The sequence below is a fragment of the Castanea sativa genome, chromosome 3 (genome assembly GCF_040712315.1).
Source record: "Castanea sativa cultivar Marrone di Chiusa Pesio chromosome 3, ASM4071231v1".
In the NCBI taxonomy this organism is placed as follows: Eukaryota; Viridiplantae; Streptophyta; class Magnoliopsida; order Fagales; family Fagaceae; genus Castanea; species Castanea sativa.
Genome location: NC_134015.1, coordinates 19,351,470 through 19,370,765, shown reverse-complemented (window position 1 = coordinate 19,370,765; position 19,296 = coordinate 19,351,470). Strand labels below are relative to the sequence as shown.

Here is a 19,296-nt window from a genome sequence, read left to right as displayed (position 1 = left end):
AACTTAAAATTGAATTTGTTGTCACTGCATTAGAACATGCATCATGACATTTATCTGTTCATGCATCATATAGATTTTTTTTATGTTTTTGTTGTGCTAACTTGCAGTTTGCCCTTGTATTTTGTTTTGTTCTTTCTCTTGTGTCTCTGTCCTTACCCTAGCACCATGCCTAGGAAGACTAAAGCTCATAGGACACCCTCCTCTTCTTCTGCTCCTTCCTCTATGGGCACTTTGTTTCCGAGTGAGAAAAGCCGAGAGCTTTATGAGACACTTAACCTTAAGAGAAAGATTTGGGCTGAGCGTAAGGTTTTGTTAGATGAGCTAGATCCTGCCATTAGGGCAAAATTTGAGCATCGGGGCTGGTTGCCACTTTTGGATATTGATTATCCTCCTCCAGCAACCCTGATCAGAGAGTTCTACTCGAATCTCTCTATCCACATCTCTGATTCCAACACTTTGGTAAAAAGTTGGATACGAGGTGTAGAGTTCACCATTACTCCTAATGTTGTGGCTGATGCTCTTGGGGTACTTTTGATCTAGCATCCTGTTTACCCGTATGATGAGTCTCCTCCCCTAGACGACATCATGTCATACATCACTGGTTCTTCTATCCGGTGGGGTTCTGATCCTCGAATCACTTCTACTGAGCACACTGAGTCTACCTATCTTATTTTTAGGATAGCGTGTCATTTCTTGTGACCTATCTTTCATCTGCACACCATCCCTTTGGAGCGATGTGCATTTTTGTATACTCTTGTTACGGATGCTCTTATTAGTTTTCCTTATTTGTTTCTTTGTTCTTTGAACGAAGTTTATAGGAGTTCCTCTACCGCTCATGCTCTTTTTAATCATGTTTTCATTCATAGGATTTTGTTGTCTTTAGGTTTAGATGACTTCCCCGCTTCTGAGCCTGTACACATTATTGCTCCCATAGGTGCCACTTTTCTTAGGCAGAGGGCTGCTCAGATGAGAGAGCGCTCTAAACGTCCTCGAGTTGAGCCTTCTAGTACCGCACCCCCTTCTTCTTCTACAGGTTTTACTTCTGGTAAGGAGTCTGCTATCCTGTAGGTGCTACTGTTGCTGCTGCTGCTATTCCTCCACCATCTACTTCGGATGACTTTGACATTCGTCATACATTGGAGACTGACGTGATTGTTCAGGCGACTCATGGTCAAATTTTGGTGGACATGCTTGATGAGCTCCGTGCTTTACAAGCAGATTTGGCGCATCTTAGACTTTCGCCTTCGCCACCTCCTTTTGATGATGGATTCTGATTGTCCTTTGGCATTCCGTCAAAAAAAGGAGGAGTACATTTTGAGTACATTTTTGTAGTTAGGGGGAGAGATTTTTTGTGAGCATGTTTTTTGTGAGCCTATGGAGATTAGATTATATCTAGGTGCTTCCCTTTGTATTTACATTTTTGGCTCTTGATGAATTCATGTTAGGGGGAGATACAATTATTTTTATATATGTTTCTTGTTTCACTGCTTATTGACTTATGTTTATGAGTTATTCATTGATATATGTCTTTTATGAAATCAAGATTTTTATTTTGTTTACTTGTATTTTCCACACATACGTTTATGCGTTTTGTTTAGTATTTCAGGAAATATACAGGTTGATTCAATTGAGCTGCTATCTACACTTGTAATTGATGGATAGTAGTTAGGATTGGATTTGTTATAATGGGCATTTTTTTAAAGGGCCTTTCTTTGTAATCTTTGAGCTTTTAGTTGTGTTTTGTCACAGATTGCCAAATGGGGAGTTTGTTAGGTTCTAAGTACATAGGAACTAATGTATTAGAACTCTAATTTGTATTATTGGCAAACCATAATCAAAACAAGTGTTTAGTCTTGTTTTAGACTTGCTCAAAGTATGTCATTTATGTAAAGTTGGAATCGAGTTAACTTCAGAAGTTACTGTGTAAATCTGCCTGGCTCGATCGATCGAGAATTAGACTCAACCGATCGAACGTCGTGCAGATTGTTTTTTTTTTTTTTTGCAGAATTTCCAACTCAGCCCTAAGCCCATATGACATGTAGGGTTTTATGTTTTGCCCTAGGTACAAAAGGCAAACCCTAGCCACGTTTTTGTGGTTGCTCATATTGCTATTTGTGTGAATCTCTTGTGAGATCTAAGAGGTGCTTGCCTTCACACAAGCTTAGGATTATCAAGAAGGAGATTTCTTCAAGAGCTTGATGATCATTCAGTTGCTACCATCAGAGCTTAAAGATACACAAGCGGGAGTGCTTGTACTTGCTGGAGAATCCAAGAAAGAAGGAGCCCGTGGTCTTGGAGCTTGCACGTGGTCGTGTCAGTAAGTTTTCTACTGATAGGTAGCAATAGGATGTTAGTGGTCTAAGTCGCTATTATACAAACTTCGATTCTTTCATAGTGGATTCAGTTTTACCTTGAGAATAGCTAGGTTAAATCCTCCCCAGGTTTTTTACCGATTTGGTTTTCCTAGGTCATCATATCATTGTGTTCTTTATATTTCTGCTGCCTTACATTGATATGATTATATGATTGTGTTAACCTAGATCTGGAATTTGGACTAAGTAATAACTTGTCTTGTTAACTAGGTTAATCCAATTGTGTTTTAAGGGGTCTAAAAACCGTACACTTTCTCTAGTTGCAGAGTTTTTCAAGAGCAATAAGCACATGCTGGTAAATTTCTCCCAAAGAGGCTTGCTGCAAAGTTATTTTTTGGAGATTCATCATGCGGAGAGTTTCATCTCCCAATCATTCTAGAAGGGAGTTAAGAAAGGTGTGCTTGGAATTAACATCATCCATGCCATTAAAAGAGTAGTATCGGCTTGTCATCCTGTCAAAATGTTTCTCCAAATCTTTCTTTTCAAAGGAGCAACACTTCATCAATAAGAATTCTTCTCTTGCCACTTCTGTATAATGGGTCACGGAGCCAAGAAATTCATTATAAATGATTGTGAAAAAGTCTTCTAGAGTGTTACACTAAGCTGCCTGTCTTTGCCTATACTCTCCTAGATTGATCCACCATTGTCTTAGTCTTCGTGTGATTCTTACAACAAATTTGGCAATGGTATGTGCGACAGTAACATTTAGGGCTTGTAGTTCAGCTATGCACTATGAATACATGTTAAAGATCTCATCATGCCATTTGGAAGGAGGGGTATTGTCAATGATGATTACTCTCCCCCAAGCTTTGGTAGTCATGGCCTATTGCTGAAGAAATCTCCTCCAGAATGGAACACACACACACACACACACACACACACACACACACCATATTTTGTCCACCCTCAATTTGTGTGCTAGACCCCAAAATTTCCAAAAATATTATCTTTCCTTTATGGGGCTATGGAAACATCTAGATTGATGTGGTGTAACCCGTTCTAGCATCGGGGCAATTGAAGTGCCATTTCAAGTCAAATTGACCAAAATGCCCTTGGTCAACCCTAGGTTGACTGAAAATCAAAGTCAATCAAAATCATCCCAAAAAAATATTTTTCATGTTTCTACATCAAACCCGAGTTATTCGGTGATTTTCATCAACTTTGACCAAGTTTGACCCGAGGTTGACTCCTAAGGGCACTAGAAACCTTAATTTTGATCTAACTGTTAGAATGGGTTAGGACTAGCACACTTGCAAAGATTATCAAATTCCCTTTCCAATGACTATTCATGGGTCGAAATCAAACTTAAAACGGTTGAGATATCCAGAAAACCGTGAAAAGCGCTTCGGCATGCTTCCCAAGGCCATAACTTTTGATTTGACCATTGAATTTTCAATTTCTTTAGGGTTCTGGAAACTAGAAATCCAGAGATTTCCAAAGACACCAAGATCGACTCAATCCAAGTCCGAGAAGTCCTTAAAATATGCGTCCAAAGTGGAATCGGGAAAATGCCAAAACTGCTGACATTAGTAGGGTGGCCAACGACCCTTCAAGGTGCACTGGAAGTCGAAGGGGCATTTATTTAGTATAAATGCCCCCAAACCCCTCATTTTGCAAAAAAGTAGACTTTCTGGGCAATTTTGGGCAGATTCTCTCTCTCCTCTCTCCAATTTCTCTCCCAAGCACATCAAAACACCCTTAAACATCTTAGATTCTCATCTTTTTTCTACAATCTTTAAGGTAGTGTTCTTGCACACAATCTTTCTCTCCTTGGTTCCATACCTTGGATTTGAGGTTTAAGGGTGTGGATGTAGCTTTTTAGCTATAATTCACACCCTTTTATCTTTATAGCTTTATTTTGCTTAATAAAATGCTTTTATTGCTTTTCCTAGCATGTTTTTGCTTCCTAGCATGTCTTTATAGCTTTTCTAGCATGTTTCCTTGCTTAATGCCATGATTTATTGCTTTGATGTTGTTGGCCTAGCCTTCATGGGCTAAGACATGTCTAAATTTAATGTTTGTGCTTAGATCTACATGTTAGTGCTTAAATCTATGTGTTTATGTGCTCCGTGCCATGCTTGTGTGCTCAAATCTATGTTGGTTGCTATGTCATGTGCTACTTTAGCCCGTTTTGTCCCTTGATATCTCTCTTTCTTGCTTTTTGGCCCTTATTGGTGGGGGGTGGATCTAGATCCTATGGTCTAGGCCTACATACGCGCACCTAGGCCTATATTAAAGGATTTGGATCATTTTTTTTATGCATGTCTATGTTTGCTTCTATGCTTTATCTCCGTGTTAGCCTCTAGGTCACACCCATCCCTCCTAGGAATTGATTAGGTGTGACCACTTATGAGATACACCCCCGTGGTGTTGGTGTTCTTGATATACACATTTCTTTGCTCTATGCGATGTTGATATGCTTGTCTTGCTTGCTTTGTGCCATCCGTTTGGCTTTCTTTACTTCTTTGCATCTTTGCTCGCTTGCCTACATGTTCATGCATGAGTCTGTGTGTCGTCCATACTCCTATCTAATGGAGCTATGGACACTCGATCCAAACCTACATTTTTCCTCCTAAGACACCCTCTTTTGTTTGATAACATGTTGCTTTGCCTCTTCTTGTGCTTCACATGTTTGTTTGCCCCCATTTGACATCTTTTCCTAGCTTGTCTTTAGCATGCTTTTCCTTCCATTTGCTTCTTTGCTTGTTTGCTGGCTTATTTCTTTTGTCTTTGCATGTATATGCATGGAGCAAGAGCGCTTAGAGTAAAGGTGCGACCTCCTAGGCGCAAGCAAAAAGGGCAAGGATGCAAGCCCACAAAAGGCAATGTTCAATAGATTAGGGGGCCTAGCCCCTCCAGAGTGGTCTTCTCTTTCCCTCTCTCTAAGCCTCTTCTCTAGAGCATGTATTAGGGTCTCTCTCCATGTACCCCCTTTTATTTTCCTGCTCCTTGCTTGGGCTGCGTTCCCTGGGTATGGCAATATCTATTTTACATTTCCTGTACCTTGCTGGGCCATACCCTTGGAATGTTGGCAATGTTTGATTTACTTTCCCACTCTATGTGGTTGCATTGCATATGATGTGTGTGTGTGTGTGTGCGCACATGTATGGGTAATTGTGCACTTTGTATGATGTACTCTTTTGGCTATGTGAGTTACATTCTCTAGTCATGAGAGCTCTTGACCTTGATCATTGCGGTGTAATTGTCTTGATCCATGTCACCAAGTGACATTGGTTTCCTCGTGTATGCGACACGCATCAACATGCTTAACACTTTGGAGGGCTTCGGCTTGTCATGGTGCAAGCATGTTGGTACGCACCGTATACACAGACATGAAACCCTGCCAATGCGCCATAGCACACCAAATGCGAAACTCTGCTGGATTTTCGTCATGAAAATGGGGCATCTCCATTACTGTATTCTCACGTCGAAAGCTTGGTAAGAATAGTGTTTTGCGTGTTATGATGCACTTGAGGTAAAACGCTGCCAGATTTTCGCCACAAAAATAAGGCGAATTACTATTAGATTTTAGCCATGGAAATTTGGTAATGACTTCAAACACACTTGGAAAGCATCGATCGAGACCACACCCATTCCGAAACCAAACCTCAAAGCCCAACACATTTAAAGCCCCAAAAGCTAATGCAAATAACTCGTTTTTAACTGCCAATGTCCTTGAATTATGATTTTACCAAAACAAAGGACTGTCTTCGGACAGGGGTTGTGAGGTGCCTAACACCTTCCCCACATGTAACCAGACTTTCGAACTCAAGAATTAAGATTTTTCACCCATTCACATTAGATTAGGAAAAACGACATTTTTCTTAACTTAAGATCGGTAATAAAATCAAATAAAGTCAGCTGACCAATCACACCTTTGAAAAAACCCAATGATTGGTGGTGACTTCACTTACCCTTGGTAATATCCTTAAAAACGACTCATATTCTAGTCACACACCCGAGGTACGACACACCTCCTCCACACGTATATAAGCGCGCGAGCATCGTCGCCATGGGTGGTATGTGTGTGTGTATCAGAAAGCACACTTAACTACAATTAGTTCAAACCAGGTGAGTTCAAAACAAACTTCGATGGTGCTATGTTTAATGAAAGTGGTAAGGTGGGGATTGGAGTTGTAATTTGAAATACAACTGGGGAGATCATTGATGCCCTCTAGGAAAAAATCCATAAACTTGCTTTAGTGGCTATTCTCAAGTTGCTAGCAGCAAGAAGAGCAACCAAATTTGTCCAAGAGATTAGTCTTTGCTAATCTCATTTTGAAGGTGATTCAAAGGCAGGTGTTAAAGCCCTTCAGATAAGAGATTCTTCATTCTCTTCTTTTGGTCACTTTGTCAAGGACACTTTATTTTTTGTTAGCTCACTTAGGAGTTTTCTTTCTCTCACACTGTAAGGCAAGGAAACGTTGTTGTGCATTCCTTAGCTTAGAGAGTGACACTTTCTTTTATGTTGCTAGTTTGGATAGAGCATGTTCCACAAGACTTAGAATTTGTTGTTCTTGCTAGTTTATCAACTCTTTTCTTTCTCTCACACTGTAAGGCAAGGGAACGTTGTTGCGCATTCCTTAGCTTAGATAGTGAGACTTTCTTTTCCGTTGCTAGTTTGAATGGAGCATGTTCCACAAGACTTGGAATCTGTTGTTCATGCTAATTTATCAGCTCTTTAATTCTATTCATGCCGAGTTGGCTTCTCAATAAAAAAACAAATGAGAAACTACAATTAGTTTGTGCGCAAGACCCAAATATGTTTGGAAAATATAATAAATACTCTAAAAGAATTGGTTTAAAAAAATATTTTTAAGAAACAATTTATGATTTTTTTTTTCCCATTAAGGTGGTATAAAATTTTTGGTTCAATTAACAAATATCAAGGACCCATAAGTGATATTTCCCAAGAATTCGAATTCCCATTATCTTTTATTTTACGCTCACAATACCCCTGAAAACAAAACCAAAACCCTATCAAAACCTCAAATCCAATTTCCAAACCCCCCATTTTCACACAGACACAGAGAGAGAGAGAATCACACAGCAATGGCTTTCGCAGTCTCCAATGCCTTTCACTGCCCCGCACTCCACTCTCCGCAAAGGAATTTGGTGCCCAAATTCTCAAAGCTCCCACCTTCGTTCCTCAGGTAATTGGGACTTCAAATTCCTTTCCTTTTCCCGTAGTTTCTCGTCGACCAAAACAAACTTAAGCTAATTTGTAAACTACAGGAGCTAATTGCTATTAGTGTTATCAGTAAAAGTAAAAGCTAAAATAATCTGTGTCGTAAACAAAGGAGCTTTACGTTTTGGGATTTTTCTTTTCTTTTCTTTTCAAAGAAAGAAAGCATAAATTAGTTGCTTTTGTTTGTGAATCAAATCAGTGGTACTTAGTAATTCAATTAGGATTTCTCTTCTTTTACAGTTTTACTATCTTCTTCAAGATGGGAAGCATCGATTTGAATATGGGATACACATACAATATGATATGATATGTACACAGCCATTAATGTTTTGAAAAATCTAGGATACAACATAGGAGGGATACTATTTTAATTTGTAGCTTAAAATTTAAGCAACAAATGCTGAAGTAATTTAGAAGTGTCCTCCGCTCAAGCAATGTATCGTGGGGCCGAGTCTGAAAACGGGCTTCTAAAAAAATTGAAGGTAAGGCTGCCTACCAACGTCCTATACCGGATCCCATGAAAGCAGGAGTCTTGTGCACTGGGTACTACTATTTTTAGTTTCATAGAAAGTTGTTGTATCTGGAGTATCCTTATTAGATACGTATTTGATATGGATATGGCTACTTGTTTGAAGTATCTGTGCTTCCTAATGAGTTCAAGGAACCAAACTGATATGAAAGAAATTATAGTTAGTTTTGGTAGTTCTTTACTGAAATTTTCTTTGGGTTGAAAACAAATAGGGCATTAGTAACTATATCTCTTTTCTAAAGTTGGAGTTGTTTGGAGGCTTGGCTATATGATATTGGGAATTATAAAAATAAGAAGCATGTAAAATTTCCTAAATGGTTTTATTGTTTAAAATTTGATTTGTGCATTCGACAAATAACAATAGCAGCAGGTTGTTGATTTTATCAGATTTCCTAGAACAATCCTGCGGACTAATGGAAGGGTGATCTATGCTGCTGCATCTGCTGCAGGAAGCTCTAATCCTGGCAGTGATTTAAATCCGTATGAGGTATGTGCTTTGACTTTCTTTGAACCCTATAGATAAGAGTTCCAGGTCATGGAATTATTTGAGTATGTGTTTACACTTCTTGATCAGTATTTTCAAATTTTCAATGCTCTTATTTTCAGGTGCTTGGTGTGAGACCCATTGAGGGATTTGAAAAGATCAAGACAGTATATACAAAAAAACGCAGGGAAGCTGAGAGAGCAGGTGATGAAGCAACTGCTGCCAGAGTAGGTCACATCTTGCTTTTTCTGTGAGAAATTATTTGGCTGCAGAAGGATCTTTTTCTCATAATCATATAACAATGGAAATGCTGTTATGATAGTGTGTTGCCTCACGAGAATTACTACAGCTTCTTTGATTTATATATGGAAAAAAATCAGAACATTAAGCATTCTAACATATCATGAAATATAAATCGGTTAGACCAAATCCCATTAGAACTCCCCAGTTAAGCATGTTTGGGCGAGAGTAGTACCAGGATGGGTGACCTCTTGGGAAGTCCTTGTGTTGCACCCCTTTCTTTACTTATATATAAAATAAAATAAAAAATGAAATATAAATCGGTTAGGGCCTATTACACTCTTGGTAACAAGGACAAACTATGAATCTGAAGATTCTGTTTGTCAAAAGTAATTGAACTTTATTTACTAGCTCATAGCTATTCATTGATAAGAACCTGCTGATTCTATCAAGAATAGGAATTATCTATAGTAGTTCTTCAAGGGAACTGGACCTTCTAGGGAAATTAGAACAAGAAAGGAAGAGAGAGAACCAAGAGAGTAAGAATGAAGAATGTACCTTGCTTAGTATTTCCAAAGATAATCAATACAGAGTAGTAAAAGTCCCTTACATCCAATACAATGGACTAACAAACTGATTATCCAACTAATCCACAATTGGTACACCCCGTTGCAAGAAAGCTACATCTATTCTAACAGTAACTAACTTAGAGAAAGCTCAGTAACTAACTCCAACTTGGGACTTCCAGCATCAGCTTATCCACTTGTACTTCCCTTAGCCGTGAACCTATCATGCATAAAGTTCTATTATCATATAATTGTAAGAACATTGACCCTATTATGATCTATTTCATGATTTAGATCAATAGGGATTTAAACAGATTTACTTCTTTAGAGTGCGTACCGATTGAGATGGCTCACTGCTGTAGTTTGTCTGCTCTGTATAGTTACTTATTCACACACGTGTGTCTGTATTGAAAATCAGAAAGTGTGCTGATGTATAAGATCTTGTGGGTTGTAATGTGTAATCTCCAGCTTGAGCTAGCATATGATAAAGTCATGATGGAACAATTCACAAATCGGAAGAAGGGCATGGCATATGGTTCATTCAAGGTACAGTTAATGATACTTTCTTTGTTTTATTTGAGTTTTCTTGAGTTTGAGAAGAGGACCGGGGGGGGGGGGGGGGGTTGAGAATACATGATTCACATGTTGATTATGATTTGACATCTAAGATTTTTTGCAAACTTGAAATTTTACAATTTGTGTAGCATTCCATAATGTTCTAATGCCCTAAATGAAAGGTTTAACCAAATTCTCATTGTTTCAATAACAAATACTATTATTCTAGATTGGTTTTCTTTCCAGGAAAAATATAAGTTTTCATTCCAATGATACCTTCAGATTGTTCTTTGTTGAAAATTTGAATCCTATCACTAGCTCTTTGTTTGTTATTTTCTTTGTATTTTTCAAGTTTTAGGTTAACTGTGTTTTTCCTTTTTTTTTCTGTCTCATGCTTATTAATCTTAGATGTTTGTAAATTTCAGGTTTCAAAGGACATCAAATATGCTGATAAGCAGCCAATAGTACCATGGGGTCCAAGGTTTGTCTTTGCATCATAGAAATTCTAATAAAGGCATGATAGAAGAGTGCTGACATGCAACTGTCATAATTAGAATTGGATGATTTAAATGTTTTTTTGACTGTATATTCTCTGTTCTTTTATATTAAGTACTGTTAGTACTGATTTTTTTTTTTTTTTTTTTAAATTATCAAAATATTAAATTCTGTTAGTAAGAGGGCTAGGGCTGATCAAGCAAGCAACCAACCTGATTCACCCGCCTGACCTGGTCAGACGTGAACCATTTTGGATGGTTTTGCCCGGTGATTCAATTGGAGTTGGATCTCATACTCTCAAACCCAACCTGTTTTGGTTGGAAGTTGATTCCTCAAATCTCAACCCAGCTAACCCAACCCAACCAAATCCTTGAATTCTCTGCCTATCATCTGCTTCCATTCCTTGCCTTCCCCAGTTCACTCACCTCACCAAAATCCAATGGTCCTAATTCTGAACCCCAGAAATAATCTTAGATCAAGTCAACCCCAAGCATTGCTGTCCCTAAGGTGCTGTTCTGCCTAGGCAAGGGGAGTATTGAGAGCTGCTGTCATCATCCTCTGGCTTGGTAGAGTGGAAGCCTCTTAGATCAAGTTGCACCACTCACTTCATCACTCAATCTCCATGTGACGTAGGACAAATTGGAGGTACTTGTCTACGTGTGGTTGTGTGGGTTAGGGTTTAGGAGGATTTGTGCATTTTGGGGTTTAGAACCTCTTTTTAGAAGAAGGGTTAAGGTGCAAGAGAGAAAAGATTGGATTTATGTTTGAAAAGAGAAGAAAAAAGAGAGAATAGAATTTTTTAATCTGTGAACAGTAACAATGAACAGTCCTGTGAACGTTACAGTGATCATGAAGAGTACTTGAGAAAAGAAAAGAAGAAGAAAGAAAGAAAGAAGAGAAAGGGAGAAAAAAGAGCCCTAAGCAAATGTGCCGCATTTCTCAATAATTTTATTAATCAACTATAATTTGTTTGAATACAATAACAAACTTGTTTAGGCCATACTCTTGACTTCTCCTAGTAGAATTAGTACTTCTACTTTGACTTGTAAACCAAAGCCCATGCATAAAAACCCATAAACTAAATAAGAATTACTTACTAATAGAAGAAAACCCATGGCCCATAACTATGCCCCATACCCAACAATTGTAGAATTACTAAAATACCCTTGACTCTAGAATAAATAAAATAAAACTATAAAATATAAAAACCTAATGACATGGACCCTTACTCTTGGATTTTGCCTTGGCCTCAAGCTTCCAAAGAGGATTTTCTTTCTCTAACCATGCTATGGTTGCCCCATCACCATGACTCCACTATATCTCCTTTGGTAACCTTAATGAACAAACCCGATGAGAACGACTGATTTTAACCAATCCATCTGTGAGATTGTTATGATCCTAGTGTCCCACATGGATTAGAGAAAGAATTGACTATGTATTTATAAGCTCTTGGGCACCCTCCCCTTGCGAGCCGGTTTTCAAAGGTGAGTTCTATCCATGGGTTTGTATCATTTAGTATCAGAGCCAACTACCACCTTGAGTAATCGGGTGTAGCTCATTGAGTATGGGATCAAATGAGTTGCGGCTTTGTAGTCGGATCCTAGAAGGGGTGACCTAGAGGCTAGATTAAAATAATTAATAAATGAGTGGAGCTGCCAAAAGAGAAAGGGCTACCATTAGGTCAATGTCATTAGAGTGCGCCGTCATGGACGTCGGCTACGAAGCTTGGTGGTATGTTATGATCCTTGTGTCCCACATAGATAAGTATAGGCTTAACCATGTATTTATAAGCTCCTGGGCACTCTCTCCTTGCAAGCCGGTTTTCAAGGGCGAGTTCTACTCGTGGGTTTGTATCAGAGATTCTGTCAATTCAACTATGCTTTTTGGTCAACAATAGGTGACAGGTGGTTGACTCTAAACCTGACTGAACCTGACCCATGATCACCCTTAAAGAGGGCATGGCTTCCTTTCAGTTTAGTGGGAAAAATGGATAGAACCTTGCTGTATCTTGTGGCAGAGGTAATTGAATAGTTGCTATGCCATCATGTGCCTGGAGGGTGGTTCACAATATTCACATGGTGCACCATGTCCCATCCAGTTCTACTGGAGCCGGATACCAAGTAATTTCTAATAATTTCATTGAGCCTTAAATTAAATTGGTTGGAATTTAAGTAAATTGATTATTCATGTCTGCTTAAATGAGAATCTGGCACATTTGCCTTCAAAAAGCAGAAATGTGACAACAATTCCCTTGTTAGATGGTTAAAAATGTTGCATATACCATCATGTTTGAATTTGTAAGAACACTCCTATGAATGTGTATATAACTTCATATTTTTTATTTTTCTATTTTCCTTCGACTTTCATAAACATGTAACCTCTGGCTTATTGTGTCTTATTTATCTATTAGGAGATTTCTAGCCAAATATCCACTCTCCCTTCCTGTCTGATATGGCAGATCTTTTTACAATTTTCTGTAGTCTCCTGATGTCCTAATTTTTGAGCTCTAATATGTTTCCAGGTTCACCAAGTCCAGTGAAAAAGATATGCGCATCAACATGGGAATATCTGCAGTATTTGTAAGTAGAGATGATGCTCTTCTTGTTTATTTGTTTCGGTAAACTGTTCACTAATTCATGCTTGGCTGAAACTTATAATCTTGTCATCTGTTTTAAGTATTAAGGCTTGGAAATTGAGTGTACATTTACTTTTGGATATAAATGGCTGTCATATACTCAGCATGCCCCTACAGTTATTATAAATATCCTTGTAGTCCTTTCAATCTTGAAGACCATATGGTGCATTCATTGCTCATTCTACTAATGGACCTGTTAACCAAGGTTTTAATGAAGTCTGACATTATTGACTATCTAATGTTTCCTTCTTTTTTCTTGATATTCACAGGGACATGTAGAGTATGTTTGGTAACTGTTTTTTCTTCTTATTTTCTATTTTTAAGACTAGAAAACTTGTTTGGAAACCCAAAATGGACAGAAAACAAAAACTGTTCTCAAAACTCAAATTGTAAAGGAAACTGAAAACATCTAATTTTCAAAAGTTAATGAAAACACGCATTTAATGTAATGAATTTGTCTTATTTAATGAGTTAGCATTAGAATTCAAATTCTAGTAACAACATATTTTAGTATTTTATATTTTTTTCTTCAAAAAACTATCTTTTAAATTTCAACTAACCAAACATATTTTTGATTTCAAAAATATAAGAAAATTGTTTTTTCTTTATATTCCCAAAAACAAGTTTTTGAAAATAAAAAACAAAAACTGTTACCAAACATAACTGTAGTCTTTTTGTAATATTTTATAAACTGACTTTTACATATTTTGAGCATATGTCTATGTTCTGATGTGCAAAGAAAGAGGAGATTTCTATGAACATAATTAGCTTAGACTAATCATGCACTAGCTGTCTTAGCTGGAGCCTCCCCTTAGCTTAGACTAATCATGCACTAGCTGTCTTAGCTGGAGCCTCCCCTTAAGCCCTGCCGTACCCATATCAACACAAAATGGCATGGGTTAACTTAGGGTGTGGTTATTGGACACTCCAAAATGGTGGAAATTTATTCATAAATAGACAGATCTGAAACATGAACGCCTTCTCCCCCCCAACACAAATTCCCAAGCCCTTGTATATGATGTGGGGGATGATACTAGAGTGAAATTTGGGAAGCATGTGTGGTGTGGGGATTGTACTTTCCAAGAGGCCTTTCCGGAGCTTTATTGTCTTAGTAGGTCAAAGGATTCCTCGGTGGCTGAAGTTATGGGTTGGTCTGCTGGGAGGTTTCACTGGAATGTGCAATTTCGTCGTCCTCTACAAGATTGGGAAGAAGAAGCCTTTGATCGGTTTATGGGGTTGGTCTATTCTTCGATAGTGAGGGGGTTTGGTTCAGATAAGGTTTGTTGGAAGCCTACAAGGAATAGAGGTTTTGAGGTTAGAGGATATTATAACACCTTCTGCCCTCCTACTCTTGTTTCCTTCCCATGGAGAATGATTTGGCAATCGAAGGTTCCTCCAAGGGTAGCTTTCTTTTCTTAGTCTGCTTCCTTAGGTAAGATCTTAACAACAGATAACCTTCGTAAAAGATGTGTGCTAGTGCTTGACTGGTGCTATATGTGTAAGAGATGTGGGGAGTTAGTGGATCATCTTCTACTTCATTGCCCCATAGCTTGGGAGTTGTGGTCTATGGTTTTCTGCTTGTTTGGTATTCAATAGGTTATGCCTCATACTGTTCTTGCATTGTTTGAGGCTTGGCAAGGAAAGTTTGTGCGACATCGTCACTTTGATGTTTGGAGATTAGTGCCTCATTGCTTGATATGGTGCATTTGGCGTGAAAGGAATGCTAGAAGCTTTGAGGGTTGTGAACGTTGTTTGCTAGAGCTTAAGTCTTTTTTCTTGCATACTCTTTGAATGGAGTGTGGTCTTTTCTCATTTTTCTTACTCTTCTTTTTCTATTTTTCTTGATCGTTGTACTTTTGTTTACTAATTTGTGCCCCATAGTACATCCCCAATGTACTCAGTTTGGCACTTTTTCTATTTTTAATAATATTCTTACGTTGCTTGTCAAAAAAAAAAAGCTTTCTACCTTTGCCAATGTGTGATTTGCATGGCTGTATCTCTATGATTGTTTGTGTGAGAACGAACTGAGTACCAATGGCATGTCTGGAAATGTGTGGTCATGGCATGACTTCCATTATGCAGTTACTCAGTCATTCGTGTTTATAACTTTCCCTTTTCACACTCATCTTTTGTTGTCATTCTGCAGGCAGCTTGGATTTTTATCAAGCGCAGTGCTGAATATAAACCTTTGCAATTTTTAGCCTTCGCTTTTGTTTATCGGATTTTTGAGAAGTTGAAGTCCTTTGAGCCATCTGTGTCACCAACATATACAGTGAGTTCCCTTTTTTATTTTTAGCACCATGTGCACGGCTTCAAAGAAATTGATGCTCAACTTTTTTGAATTACCCTTTCAATCTGTATATATTCAAGTTGGTCTTGCCTGCAGGAAGATGGTGAAGATACAGGGCGAGCACTGCGTATGGGGAAGCGTCTGCTTCGTTCTCTTGGACTAGTTTTTGGCTGTATTGCTGTTTCATCTCTGGTATGATGTTTTATTTGACTTCTATATGTCTTTAAAATGTTGCTGATAGGTCAAAATGCCAGAAGCCTGAATCTTATGGATTCTCCAAATCAAATCTGATAATGTTACCGTTTGAAAATATAAAGTAATATGATTATGTCAGGCTACTTGTGTTTTCCCCCCCTTTTTGTCTAGTTGATATAGGACAGCCTTTATAGTATTCAGTTTAGGGCTGTCTTATGTTATAACAGGTGGTGGGTTACTGTTTTTGAGAAAATTGGATGCTGTGAATTTCCTGGCGGTGTCAAATTTATTAAGCCAGTTTTATTAAGTTTCTGGCTTTTATGTGTGGACTTTAGTCTATTCCAATTCGGAGTTTGTTTACTGGTCCAAGTAGTTCCCCTTGTCTTCAGTTTCTTGCAAAAACTATGTGAGAGAGAGATGGTGGAAGGGATATAAAGCTGCTCCTGCTGGACAGAGAGGTTGAGAAAGGCTAGTTGAGAGTTAACAATGGTTTTGGTACTAAATTGACTCTCAATTTCTTTCTCTTTCAAAGGGCGAGCCTGCTAACCTGTACAAGTTGGGAGGTTAAGATTTTGGCAAGCTGAGTTCAAGGCAAATTTTAAAAACTTGGCTTAGCTTGACTTGTTCATAGATGCATTTCAAGGTCCTGAAGTGGTTGCAATCAATTCTTTTCAACTTAAAATGTATTTACACCGAACCAGTTAATTTACAAGATGAATGCAAGTGGTTGTTTTTTTCCTCGCCCTTTAATGATTGAAGATATCCTCTTGAAATATTGCATGATTTGTCTCTTAATATTGATATAAAAATGTGTCATAGTTTTCTTTTTCTGATCTATCTGTTCTTTTAAATGATCTTCTGTAATTGAATTCTTGCAGGCATACACTGGTGTTTTAAATTTGATTGAGTTTGTAGGTGGTTACATACCTGCCTTTCTTTACAACAACCAGGTACTGGCTTTTACTTATTGACATGAATCATAGGCTTTGTTGTATTAATAGACAGTCTGTCTCATACTCTTTTTTTTTTTTGTTTTTTTTTTTTTTGCCATGGTCTCACTCTATCAACTAGCATGATGCATGTCTAGTTATACACATTTTTTCATTGAATGTCTTATTTCAAAATCTTCCATTTTGACCTACTGTAGAGTTGGAAGTAAGGGTGTTCATGGGTTGGGAGAAAAAAAGGTTCCTGGGAATAGTGTCTTCCTAAAAATTTAATAGACTGCTATTGATATGAAAAAAAAAAAAAAAAAGGTGCCGTCCCAATGGAACCAACCCAACATATTTCAATCGGTTTGGAAAAGGTTCATTGGGACTGGGGGAAAAAAAATCAAAACCGAAATTGAATCATATCTATGATAGGTAAACATCAATAATGGTTACTTTATATTTATAAATATGTGCTTATTTCTTTTCTATTATGCTTGAATATTTTATACACACAAACTTTTTGGTCTTCATGCCCCTAAACGTTTGTACTATTGCACTAAATTTTCCTCTATTTTTTTGGTCAATTTGGTGTAGTAACTTTGATGCATTACCAAATAGACCCTTCTCTCAATGCTCCGTTCATTTTTCTAGTGGAGAGAGCATGTGGGTCTCAGATTACCCACCAAAAAACCAAACCCTGAAATTCCAGCTTTCATAGCTCTCTAATAAATACTTATAAAAAAATAGCTCTCTAATTATTACTTATTTTATAATAATCCACTGAAATTCACACGAAGATTTCTCCAACTTTTCTCCAAGACTTCATCTCCCACTTATCTTGCAGAATTCTTCAACTTTCACACACACACACACAAAAACAAAAACAAAAAAAGACCTTGATTCTTCAAGTATTCCATTATGCACTTCAAAACCCATATAAGTTCATGTTTACATCCAACATGCAAAAACCAACAAAAGGTTGCACCTGCATCATACCCCCCCCCCCCCAAAAAAAAAAAAAAAAAAAAACCTAGACATCTCTTCTTCTTCTTTTTTGACAAAATTCTGGGCATTATACATCAAATTGAGGTCCCAACTTTGCATGCACAATTTCTTTAACCTTAAAAATCACAATTTTCTGTTTTGTATCCACCTCTGCAAGATTCATCATCAAAGAAAATGAAACACTTCCGCGCACAAAAATTTTAAAACCTAGAAATTTCCAAAACCTGCAAAGACAATTTCATAATAAAATGAAAAGCATGAGAGAGAGAGAACTTTTGCTATGTTGAGGGTGAGGTCATGGGTTTAATACCTACTGAGTGTATGTGTGTAACTTACCATTTAAAAAAAAGGAATGTCAGTTCAATTGTAATGTAAATATCATTTTGTGCAGTGTACATCACCATACATTGTTGCTATTGAATTACTCCCAGATATTTTTTTCAAATGTTTTGTTGCTTATTAATTATTTTGAAATTCTAACACTAACATAGATGTCTAAAATATATATTAATATTCTAGTTTTTTAAGAATTGTTGTATTGTGGTATCCATATATTATTGAATTTGCATCTTGTGTCAATATTGGTGCTTTCTAAGTTGCATTCATACGTAGTACAAGAAGCTACTTAGAGTGTTCAAGTTCTAAAAAAAGTACCAAATTTACAAACGTGTGCTGTTGTTTTCGAATCTAACCTTCCCATGATTCTAACAATTGTTGACATGCACTATGCTTATATTTAGTTCACAAATATAACAAAAGCCTAACTTCTAGTAATCAAGTACTTTTCCAGATAAACGGTTAAGCAAGTGATGCCAAACACCATTTTCATGCATTTTGCTTAGCATTTGTCATTTCTGTGTCTTCCTATCTTATGGCTTATTCTTGTACACAATACTGAACAATTTATGTATGCACAGGAACTATTAGTCACTGCTTCAACATCAATCATGCTCTACGTTATGGCATCATATTATAGATAAAAATCTCTCAAGAGATTGAGGAACCATATGGCAACTTATCATTAAAGAGTCAAATTCTTGATCTGTTATGTCAAATTTTGTTAAGTGAGGTACTAATATCTTTCTTTCTTTTTTTTAGTATTTTAAATACTACTGATTTTGGTGTTAGCATTTTTATTTATCTGTAAAAAAATGTCTGTTTCAAAGACTTTCATGTTGATGTATAACAAATGAAACTCTTTTTTACTTCCTTTTTCCCTTGCCTTGTGCCTTGCATAGTGATTGTTGGTTAATGGTCACCATTGAGATTTTAAGATATTCAAGTATGGTTCACGTCCTCGGTTCCTTGAAATACTAAGTTAAAATCATAAATCAATGGTCATGGTTGTTAAAATCGCAACTTGGATCGTAGGATCGCACGATTTTACGATCTCACATCACCAAAACGTATAGGATCGCACTAAGATCATAAAAATGGTAGGATCGTAGGATCATTTGGAATTCTACTGATTCTACCAAACCATTAGTTTTTTGTTTTTTTTTTACTGTTTTTTTTTTTTATGGGATAAATATTTGGTTTTGATGAAGCTTTAAAGGTTTTCATTTTTCTATGCCGTGATTGTATGACTTTTTATTTTTTATTTATATATAATTATGTTAACAAGCGAAATTTTTCCTAGTTTTTAATTCACTTGTAATCAAAATGAAGGAATACTTCGTCATTTCTAAATTAAGAATTTATATTGGTTTTGTTACCTTTTAAACTATAATGTTGTTAAATTTGTTTGATCAATATACTAATTTGTGTTCTAATATTACTAAAATGTTTTTCTTATATATAATTTAGTATG

General features: G+C 37.0%; 1 protein-coding gene across 1 annotated transcript; it reads left to right on the top strand.

The window, feature by feature from the left end:
* Positions 1 to 7,245: 7,245 nt before the first annotated feature.
* Positions 7,246 to 18,699, top strand: LOC142627284 (protein CHLOROPLAST J-LIKE DOMAIN 1, chloroplastic). Its single transcript, XM_075801107.1, has 10 exons — positions 7,246 to 7,525; positions 8,477 to 8,576; positions 8,696 to 8,800; positions 9,848 to 9,925; positions 10,360 to 10,415; positions 12,951 to 13,008; positions 15,211 to 15,336; positions 15,451 to 15,546; positions 16,428 to 16,499; positions 18,404 to 18,699. The coding sequence occupies exons 1-10, from the start codon at positions 7,425 to 7,427 to the stop codon at positions 18,464 to 18,466; spliced, it is 855 nt and encodes a 284-aa protein (XP_075657222.1). The 5' UTR covers positions 7,246 to 7,424; the 3' UTR covers positions 18,467 to 18,699.
* Positions 18,700 to 19,296: the final 597 nt, after the last annotated feature.

Bases quoted from the DNA above. Each gene is read 5' to 3' on its own strand.
- LOC142627284 (XM_075801107.1), top strand. From the start codon at position 7,425: ATGGCTTTCGCAGTCTCCAATGCCTTTCACTGCCCCGCACTCCACTCT. The intron at 13,009-15,210 runs GTAAGTAGAGAT...GTCATTCTGCAG, and splicing joins TGGGAATATCTGCAGTATTT to GCAGCTTGGATTTTTATCAA. The intron at 15,337-15,450 runs GTGAGTTCCCTT...TCTTGCCTGCAG, and splicing joins CTGTGTCACCAACATATACA to GAAGATGGTGAAGATACAGG.